Genomic DNA, 10,537 nt, shown 5'->3' on the forward strand with positions numbered 1-10,537 from the left:
TCCGCGACCCCCTGATCTTATCCCGTACTCTCCAAGAGAGAATTACAGGTACGTACCGGTCTTCTAGACCAGCCTACCTTACCTTGGGTACCTCACGACGTCTAGCCGACTTCTCTTCTCATTCAAACACACCACCCATTCAATTCTCATTCCCGTTTCCCGCTTGCTCGGCCAAGGGGCGCCTATCACTCTAGTGTGTGAGTTGTCGACCCCAAGCCAGTCAAGCCAATTCCCCGTTGCCAAAGCCACAATCCAAGAAAGAAGCCGAGAAAGGCAACACAGCAACATGGCCCACCCCCCTTTCCCGTCGTCCACTTCATCCACAACCACACACACAGCCGTTTCCTTCGTGTTCACCCCCGGTCCCGTCACTCTCGCGGACAGCTTGCTTCTGATTTGCTCAGAGGGAAATAAGCTGGCTCAGTGAAAAGCAAAAGAGAAGCGGAAAACCGGGGCCCCTGTGAGTTCATGGGTGTTCGCCCTATCTTCGCAGGGGACCAGGGGCCAGGCGGCGTGTGCCCTTTTCGCGCTCCCAGTCCAGCTCCTCTTCTCATCTCCAGAAGCAGGAGATCCAAAGTGAGATGCTCCACACCCATCATGAACCGGGCAAAGCACTTGTTGACGGCGAACCGTCCATTACCTGACCGCCGCAGGGTACGGAGAGTACACTACAGTAACCGTCACACACACCTGGACACACTAACGTATCCGTAAGGTAGTCCACCACCCCCAGCCTGAGTCCCCATGTCGTGTTGCTACCATCTTTGTATATAAGTCCATTTCCTCCAGACCCTCTCATCTCTTGTTCTCTTTCTCTCCTCACCCACACACTCTCTTACCATACCGACCCAGACTTTTTAGTCGCTTTCATTCGTTAGACCAACAACCTAATCCTCACGCACCTCGCAACTACGACTCTTCGAGTTTTTAATACCAAAACCCAAAACCCACCAAAACCGTCAAAATGAAGTACTCCGTTGCCGCCCTTGTCCTCGCCGCCGGCGTCATGGCCAACAAGAACGTCACCTACGTTACCGAGGTCGTCTCTGCCTACACCACCTACTGCCCCGCCCCCACGGTCATCACCCACGCCGACAAGACCTACACCATCACCTCGGTATGTCTACAATCTGGAGTTCGGAATGGCGTTATCGGGTTTGGCGGGGGCCGCGAGATCGGCGAGAGCACGCTCAGCGCCGATCAACGAGGGCCCCTGCGACTTGAGAGCCTCATCATCCGTCTCCGAGCATCAATCGTCGAGACAGCATCTAACTTACTCTCTCACAGGCCACCACCCTGACCATCACCGACTGCCCCTGCACCGTCACCAAGCCCGTCCTGACCTCCTCCGTCGTCAAGTGCGACAACGGCAACTGGTAAGCTCAAACCCGCAAACCATACCACGAAAGAAACCCATCAACTAACACATCCAACAGCGCCGTCCCTACCGGCAAGAACGGCACCGCCCCCGTCGTTCCCCCCGTTGTCACCAAGACCGCCCCCGCCGGCACCGCCCCCGGCGCTGTCACCCCCACCAAGCCCGCCACCGTCCCTACCGCCGGTGCCGGCAAGGCCGCCGCCCTCTCTGGCGCCGGTCTGGCCGGTGTCCTCGGTCTCGCCGCCTTCGTCCTCTAAATCAACCACTGTCACGTCTCGCCATCCACGTCTCCCCCTACGCATATACGATAATATCTTAATTCGTGGGAGCCAACGCCATGTAATGACTGGAGCGCGGTTGTGAATACCCTTTGGATGGTTTATTTGGACGGAGTTTTTTTTGGGATGGATAGGAGGAGTCAAAATACAGGAGCGGAAAGAAGGACAGTCAATCTACGCGACCACGGAAAATACCCCAGTACAAACACCCAATCCCGGCACAGGCTGTTTCGCAGCCTCAATGTCAATACTGCCACACACACCTTCTTGTACTTGCTTACAAACGGTTTCTTGTCTCGGGTTGTTCGAGGAGGCCCCGTTTTCCACACAAAATCAAACGCCCACTGGGGATTCAAAGCCATCTGTGTGCGGTCTATACCACAAAACCTTTTTCGGGGGGCTTAATGGGAATATAATGCGATCACGATAGGTCATTCTGTTGTCCTCTACTTTTGCAGAGAAACCTGTTGACAAGTAAACAAATTCACTCATATTCTTCTTCCGGAAAGACTTCTTTATTGCCACCTACCGTGTCCGCTCCGCCCTGCTAATTTTTGTATATATCTCTTCATGTATACTGATCATGTCGATGTCGTTTTGTATTGCGGACGCGGGCACGGAAACTCCAATTCCCTTAAGAAAAACAGCTGGATGTTTTATGGTTTCTCGTCAATCCTCTTACAATGTTTCTTGAGGATACCGTAGAAATGGAACATTGCTAGGAAACCAGTTTTGGTCCGGCACTCATACTCTCTCTCGATCTCGGTTGTGAAGCTTACGGGGAGCATCCTTCCCCAGACTCTCAACGTCTCTGTCACTTGACATCTCCTTCACTCGAGGGCGTGTCCTTGATCCGATTTCTATTCTTGGATCTTCAGAGCCAGCCAGGACGAGACGTGACGTCAACTCCGTCCGTCGCGGTCCCTTCCACACGTGGGCGGTCGACGATCCGAGAGTCGGGATCCGCGGGGGGAGAACATGTGAAGTCGACACGACCGTTTTTGTCAGGCAGAGCCACGACACGACACGACACGATGCGACGCTCACCGGAACCCGACCTAACTCTTACGAAAGCGCACCCCCCTACAAATACCCAAAATGGTGAAGAGTGTTTTCGACTCCTGGATAACGGCACCGCCCGAGGAACATTGTTTTGTTTGCCTCCCGATTTAGATACCCAAGCCGTGCCGGTCGTTCGCCCATCCTTCTGGAAGCCGGGTGAGGAAGACGGCGGTTTGGGATAAGACGCCACTCAACGTGGTTTTTCGAGACATGGGCATACCACAGAACACGATCCAAAGCTAGCCGCCCGAGCGCATGTCTATTCCCCGGTGTATTGTTTTGGGGGATTAGATCTGTGTGTTTATTTGACTTTGGACAGACAAACAGACAGAGACGGCCTTCATCTCGCTTGCGCCGGCTGTTTCTCGATGGAAGCATTCCCGTTCGTGCGATTTTCTGCTTCCCTCTTGCGGCTGCTGCAGCTTACCTACCTTACCCGCTTACCTTGGGTACAAATACATGAGAAGACGCGGAGGTAAGATGGGCAGACGCATCATGCCAGATGAGAGCTGTGGGCTGGGTCGGCTGCGGAATTGATTGATTGATTGACCGCCAATTCGGGCGAGGACGTCGTCGCGATCTGAACCCCGGTTAAGGTTGTTTTTTGGCATCCTTTTCAGGGACCTCTGGGAGGGGGGGGAGCGCTGTCGTGGTGTTCGTACCTGCGTCTTGCAGCGCTGGGCGAGAACGCAACCGACGGCATCGGATTGGTCGGGGGCGACGAAGTGGGTGTGTGGGTCACATTGTGGGCGCTTCACTTGGCCCGGGCGTGGGCGGTCGCGGTCGCGGTCGTCCCTGCCTTCCAGTGGTGACATGGAATTTTTGTTACCATTTACAAGATCCAACGCACGATGCAAGGAAGAACTCCGAATAAGACAATATCATTGTGTTGTGTTCCCCGATGCATTGTTAATGGCACTCCTTTTCGGGAAAGCGAGCAGTTTTCCTTTTTTTTTTTTTTTTTTCCCTTCTTCCTTTTCTCCAGTTCATTACCACAAGGCCGACGAATCCACCCCGGCCGCATGCTGGACACGAAGCGAGATTGGCATCCTGTACGGGCCTCATCGCGCCGATCATCATTAATCTGGATTCACAGAAACGGTCGCGGAAAGTTGAACGGAAAAGCGGGGACGGGGGATTCGGGTAGGTTTGTCGAGCTCGCCTTGGCGCTGGGGTTTCGTGGTTTTCCCTTTCGGGCTCGTCGATTGCATTTGAGCGGTTTTCTTCACAGGTCAGGGATTCCTAGGGGGTTGTCGAGCAGGAGGGAAATTGGGGGCCGGAATCGTCGGGCTTTGCTCTAGCCAGCCTGCTTCCATCATTCCGTGTCTCTGACTTGGAGGTCGAGATGACGGCTAGTGAATACCGAGAAACCACAACGGCCGTTCGAGGGGCTTCGAGTCTCAACCTGAGATGAGGCGGGCTGCGAAGAGGTGATGCATTTCGGAGCTGCAAGGAGGTGTTGAAGGCGGCGGACACCATCGTGGATCTATCGATGGGCTGCCTTCGGTCTTCTGGTTCACCCCCTGTGTTCCATGTCTGGAAGATAAGCAAGTTCTGTCTCGCCGCGGTCTGTCGCTTCGAAGCAGTGCGATGTCGGGAGGCGAAGACCTGAATCTATTCGTGTCCATCAGCGTTGCTTGTCGATGCACTGGTAAAGGGAATGGATCTTGCGGGGCTTCGGTGGGACCTTTACGCGGAGAGATCGCGCCGGACTCTGGGGTAAAGTCGGCCATTTCTCGTCTTCGAGAGCCGATCACCCTCGTTGTTGGACAAGGTCCTGGGACAACGCGAGATTTTCGTACCTCTTCACGGGAATATTCACCAGCCATGAACTTCCGTGTGTCCGAATTAGTTTGGGCATGGGCGATACGCTTTTGCAGCGTTTACATCGTTGCAGAAAGCCGGTGATTGACTACGTCATTTCAAAGCAATTCACAAGCTTCAAGCTCAAACGTCGAATAGGGGTTTCAACACGATATCGCCCTCTTCAGCTATTATTGACACGCCGGTAGGTGACATTCACCTACGTCTAACCCCGTGGGATTGGCCCGGCCGAAGGAAGCCTCCAGGTTCGGTTGGGACGTCGGTGTGGTCGGCAATGACGGTCCCTTTACCCCGGGACAACGGAATGCGGGGAAGGCCAGGTGCCTGCCTACCTACCTACCATTCGCCGCACGTCTGCCATGGATGGCAGGCACCTCGCCGAGAGCACGTCAGCAGCAGCATCGATATCCATGTTTTCTCTTCAGTGATACACCGTCGTCCCAAGTCATCCAACTTCCAGTTGCCCGGTTGTTGCTTCAGAGAGCCGCGGCCAGCATCGTGCCCCTTGTCTGAGACCCATAGATGGATGATGTTCTGAAGTATTTGTAAACCTCAACCTTCAGCCTTCATCTCGCGGAATCTGTTTGCGTGAAAACACGTTCACAAATACCACCTTGCGCACACCGTGAAGAGACCACAGGCCCACCATGGAAAACGACTTACACCCTCAGGACGAGGTCCTGCGGCATTCCCTCCAAGACCCCGAAGGCTTCTGGGCGCACCAGGCCGAGCACCTGCACTGGCACAAGAAGCCCTCGGCAACACTCAAAAAGACCAAGAAGACCCTCAAGAGCGGCGTCACCCACGACTCGTGGGAGTGGTTCCCGGACGGCGAGATCTCGACCTGTTTCAACTGCGTGGACCGGCACGTCCACGACGGCAAGGGCGATGCGCCCGCGATATTCTACGATAGCCCGGTGACGGGCACCAAGCAAACATTCACGTACAAGCAGCTACTGGATGAGGTTGAGGTCTTCGCTGGTGCGCTGAGAGCCGAGGGCGTCAAGAAGGGTGATGTTGTTTTGATATACAGTGAGTCTCAAATCACCTAAAAGCCCGACTCCCAAAACATACGATGTCACTAACACGTATCAGTGCCAATGATACCAGCGGCTCTCATCGGCATCCTCGCCGTCAGCCGCCTCGGCGCAATCCACGCAGTCGTCTTCGGCGGCTTCGCCCCAGCCGCTCTCGCCCAGCGCATAGAGGCCTCTCAGCCCGTCGCCATCCTGACCGCCTCGTGCGGCATCGACGGCAACAAGCCCCCCATGAGCTACAAACCGCTCGTAGAGGAGGCTTGCCAGATCTCCAGCCACAAGCCCGAGAAAGTCGTCGTCTGGCAGCGCGAGCAGATCCGTTGGCACCCCATCAGGAGAAACGACGGCGAGCGCAACTGGCAGAGCATCGTCAAGAGCTGCCGCGCGAGGGGCATCAGGGCTGACTGCGTGCCCGTCAAGTCGACGGATCCCATCTACATCATCCACACGTCCGGGACGACGGGGTCGCCGAAGGGGGTTCTGAGGGACGCTGCGGGTCACGCTGTTGGGTTGCATCTTTCTATCAGCTACCTGTTCAACATCCACGGGCCCGGGTGCGTGTCGTTTACGGCATCTGATATCGGATGGGTAAGGGGCGGGCCTCACATCTTTGTGGTATGTGTTGCTGATCATTCATTATATAGGTCGTAGGGCACAGTTACATTGCGTACGCGCCCCTGTTCACGGGTGCCGCGACGGTCCTCTACGAGGGCAAGCCTGTCGGGACACCAGACGGCTCGGCATTCTGGAGGATTGTGGAAGAGTACAAAGTCAACACCATGTTCACCGCGCCCACGGCCCTGCGAGCCATCAAGCGGGACGACCCCGAGAACAAGTTCCTGAAGCAGGTGGGACAGCGCGGGGGGCTCAAGACCCTCAAGGGCCTCTTCCTGGCCGGCGAGCGGTCCGAGCCGGCCATCATCACCATGTACCAGGACCTCCTGAATGAGTACGGCGCCGTCGACGCCCACGTTGTGGACAACTGGTGGTCGACCGAGGCCGGGTCGCCGATCACGGGGCGGGCCCTCGTGCCGCACGCCGGTAAGGACCGCAGGACGGACGTCCGAGGCCACCCGCCGCCCGACATCAGGCCCGGCAGCGCCGGCAAGGCCATGCCGGGCTTCGACGTCCGGATCGTGGACGACGAAGGGCGCGAGGTTCCGAGGGGCACGATGGGCAATATCGTTCTGGGCCTGCCGCTGGCACCGACGGCGTTCAGGACGCTGTGGCAGGACGAGGAGAGGTTTTATAAGGGGTACTTGAAGCGGTTTGATGGCAAGTGGCTGGATACCGGAGACGCTGGGTACATCGACGCCGAGGGCTACGTCAACGTCATGTCCCGCAACGACGATGTGCTCAACGTCAGCGCCCATCGCCTCTCGAGTGGTGAGTCTTTATTGCAGAAAGCAGAATCGACATTGCTAACGAAACATGACCAGGCGGCCTGGAACAGGCTATAACCTCACACCCCCTGATTGCCGAGGCCTGCGTTGTGGGCATACCGGACGCGCTCAAGGGCCAGCTGCCCTTCGCCTTCGTGACGCTCTCGACGCCCGAGCACCCGACGTCGGCGGTGCCGGACGGGAAGCTGGTCGACGAGATCCAGGCGCTGGTGAGGTCGCAGGTCGGGGCCATCGCGACGCTGGGCGGGCTGATACAGGGCAAGGGGATGATTCCCAAGACGCGGAGCGGCAAGACGCTGCGGCGGGTGCTGAGGGAGCTGTTGGAGAACGCGGTCCACGGGGAGTTCGACAAGGAGGTCCAGGTGCCGAGCACCGTCGAGGACGCCGGGGCTGTCGATGTGGCGAGGGCCAAGGTGAGGGAGTATTGGGAGGTCAAGGGGGAGAGTCATAAGAGCACGGAGGCTCGGGCTAAACTTTGAGGATTTGTGGGCGGATTGTTGGTGGAGGAGAGTGTTGTTTGTATATTGGATCGATTTGCCTGATATATTGAGCGGGTGTTGGTTAGATAGATGACGAACTCATATGGTATGTCAAGTCTTCGGTTGAGATTGGACTACAACTGACAGAGGCGACGATGTCTATGGAACGAGTCTCAGAGAAGTCTGGCATCATCGTCAATACATCAATTTCCAACTACAGACCCCGGGTCACATGTCACATGTACAGGGGATAATTCGTTGTGATGGCTTCTGTGTCTCCTTGGTTATATCTACTAATTACAATTTGGCTCTGGCACGGAGTATACTCTCCCTTGTAGTATCATCATGCTTCTCTCTCGCAGAGGTAGTATTTGTTATAAACCCGTTAAAGCGTTTGTGCAGTACGGTACATACGAAATTCAAGCGGCTACCGCAGCTCAGTATCGTTTGTCTGAGTGTAACCTATGCCGAGTAGCACATATAAGCTCGCGGCAACCATCTCGACAACAACACAGGATGATTATTTTTTTACAGATACAACGCTATGGGTACGACGAACGCGTGAAGGAGAACGGGAGAAGCCGGTTGAGGGGCGTATATGTGTGTACGTGAAATGAATATCCAGAAGTCCACAATACTTACTAAACCCCCACATTGCTTGGAATACGACAAAACAGAGAGAGAGTATCACATAATCATGCGTCTGCGGCAGAGCGGCTGGCACGTCCGGCCCATGCTGTAGAACTTCCCGGCGTGATGGCACTGCTGAGTTGGCACCGCATGCCCTCCCCCTCCCATCCCTCGAGGAACCACACCGGGACCTGCGCGAGGGGGGTGGATGATGCTGATCGTGGACGGGAGTGCCCGAAAGAAGAACAAAGCCAACAATGAGATGAAGAAAGGGCCAGGCTCGATGTAGCGTGAACATCTGGTCGATTGTTCACCTCCGAGTCGACGTCCACCCGCCAGATGGGAATGTTTGACAATCATCCTCGTCCCCTCTTCCTTTCCCCGGACCAAAGACCTCGAACCACATCTGGTCATCTCCTCGGCGCGGCCTTCGAACACGATTGTGTCTCCTCTTCCCCCACCCGTAAACACGCGGCCCCATCATACGTCCCGTGTGGCCTCGCTCAAACGGATGTCACCGAGATAATACGGACCGGTGCGACTTGAACCCGTCCGCCTACGAGTACCACGCGCCCGCTGCGCTGGTATCACAGACTGCGAAGGAGGAGTTAGGAGCAGAGGGGGGAAAAACACCTTCCTCTCGCTCGCTCTCCTCCACACGGCCTTGTCGTTTCGTCGCCCCCTAGCCCACGCCGTGTAACCAACGCCAGGCCACAAAGCGGCCTGGTCTTGTTCCCAAGCAACGAAACGGCTTGCAGCCGGCACGGTACGGGGGGGCCACCACGAAAGAACGGCCTGATGTCCAACCCGACCCGTATCGAGTCGTGTCGTCGTACCATGTTTGGGCCCGGCCCACGGGACGTCGAACCCGTGTAACCCCCGGTGGATGTTGCGAGGGGCGAGGGAAGGAGGTGGTGGTGGTGGTCGCTTGTGTATGTATTCCGAGGCTGGGCGAGATCTGCGTTATGCGATGTAGGACGGGAAATCGGACGAGGATGGCGGAAAAATTCGTGGTTTTCGGCGAGGGCTAGAACGACGAGCGAGGAGCGGAGGGCATAGAAGGTAGATAGGACGGGTCAGTTTGTTCCTGCCGGGGTAGCTTTAGAGATGAAGAAAAGTCATTATTTCGTGTAAGCTACTGACCAACGCCTCGTATGCTAGAGCAAGTATGCCTCCTGGTAATGCCTGGTATCTTGATGCTTCCAGTCCCAACCCTGATGTCACACATCTATCCCAAGCCGCCGTAGAAACAATGCAAAAGTGTGATCCAAGTTCGTGTACATCATGAACAATCGCAGACAGCAACGACGTTAAGGTCACTTCGTCGATACGTTCGAAGTTTGTTTCCCAAACATGCCGTAGACGCTTTTCTGCCCCTCTCTTGCGACTTTCAGGGTCGCGAAGCGCGCCTCGGGCAACCGCGTTCCTGCCTTCAGACTTTCAAGAACCCTTTGCGGCTCGTCAGCTTCCTTCGGACATGGTTGACGGGGGAGGAATAGCTCACCACTCAACACCGACGTACTTGACTCCGCAACCGCCGACTTTCCGAATCTCCTTCTCCAACTTGCCGCTGGCGAGACCACCACCGGCGCCAACTCCGACTCCAGACGGCTTCCCCAGGATGACATGCGTAACCTGCCTCCGGCCGAGGTGGATAGACATACGCGCGCCATTCTCCACCAACACGCGCTTGAGTTTGTGGTCCGAGATGATGGGATGCGTGCTGCCGTTGACGTACACCGTGAGGCCGTCGAACAAGCCCCTCCCAGCAGCCGCCTTCTCGTCCTTGGCCTCGTCCTCTTTCCTGCGGGCCTCCATGATGTCCTCCTCGCTTCTCGGATTTCCTCCTGTCGCAGATGTTATCGAGGTGGCAGAACCGGCATCGGAGACTGATGATGCGTCCCTCATCAAACCAGGCCGAGAGAGCATGTCGGCGACGCTCATCTTGGCCCTCGCCCTCACCTCCTTGGGGACGATCATGCCGAGCTTCTCATCAAAGTCCTCACTCCCGGCCCCGTAGGTATCGCTCATGCGCTCTCCGCCCGAGTGGCCGGCGGCGAACTGGCCGGCCAACTTGCGGGCACGGCTGTCCCGCCATCCGAGCCCGGGTCTCGTCTCCGGCCGTTGATGGCCCGTAGCGCTGGAGTTGTAAGCGTCGAAGTTCTTGCCGAAACGCGGCTGAGCCACGGGCGGTAGGGCAGGCTTCCCGGGTGGTGGCATCTCGCTATGTGGTTGGCGGAGATGCTCCTTTTTCTTTGCTTTTTCCTCTGCACGCGAGGTCGGATGGTGTTGTGATAGTGGTGTTCATGCACGTCAACACTGGGATGTCGTCCGAGTTCATGGAGCGATGGCAGAAGTGACTGGTCGTAATGATGATTATTTTTTCGGCTCCCCTTAGCGTAGGTAGACAGCCTTTTCCCACCAAACAAAGACAGTCTCTGTCGTC

The 10,537-nt window shown here is 56.4% G+C and overlaps 3 protein-coding genes across 3 annotated transcripts; 2 read left to right on the forward strand and 1 right to left on the reverse strand.

Moving 5' to 3' along the window:
• Positions 1-964: 964 nt before the first annotated feature.
• CkaCkLH20_00075 (uncharacterized protein) lies at positions 965-1,635 on the forward strand (the record flags this gene model as incomplete). Its single annotated transcript, XM_038882795.1, has 3 exons — positions 965-1,117; positions 1,288-1,376; positions 1,437-1,635. 3 exons carry the CDS (start codon positions 965-967, stop codon positions 1,633-1,635), a joined length of 441 nt encoding a protein of 146 aa, XP_038751500.1.
• A 3,554-nt stretch (positions 1,636-5,189) lies between these two features.
• Positions 5,190-7,461, forward strand: CkaCkLH20_00076 (AMP-binding enzyme; the record flags this gene model as incomplete). The annotated part of the gene is made up of 4 exons (XM_038882796.1): positions 5,190-5,574; positions 5,638-6,167; positions 6,224-6,965; positions 7,019-7,461. The coding sequence occupies 4 exons, from the start codon at positions 5,190-5,192 to the stop codon at positions 7,459-7,461; spliced, it is 2,100 nt and encodes a 699-aa protein (XP_038751501.1).
• Positions 7,462-9,407: 1,946 nt separating this feature from the next.
• On the reverse strand, positions 9,408-10,311 carry CkaCkLH20_00077 (BRCA1 C Terminus domain-containing protein; the record flags this gene model as incomplete). Its single annotated transcript, XM_038882797.1, has 2 exons — positions 9,408-9,540; positions 9,596-10,311. The coding sequence occupies 2 exons, from the start codon at positions 10,309-10,311 to the stop codon at positions 9,408-9,410; spliced, it is 849 nt and encodes a 282-aa protein (XP_038751502.1).
• Positions 10,312-10,537: the final 226 nt, after the last annotated feature.

This window comes from Colletotrichum karsti, assembly GCF_011947395.1.
Source record: "Colletotrichum karsti strain CkLH20 chromosome Unknown Scaffold1, whole genome shotgun sequence".
In the NCBI taxonomy this organism is placed as follows: domain Eukaryota; kingdom Fungi; phylum Ascomycota; class Sordariomycetes; order Glomerellales; family Glomerellaceae; genus Colletotrichum; species Colletotrichum karsti.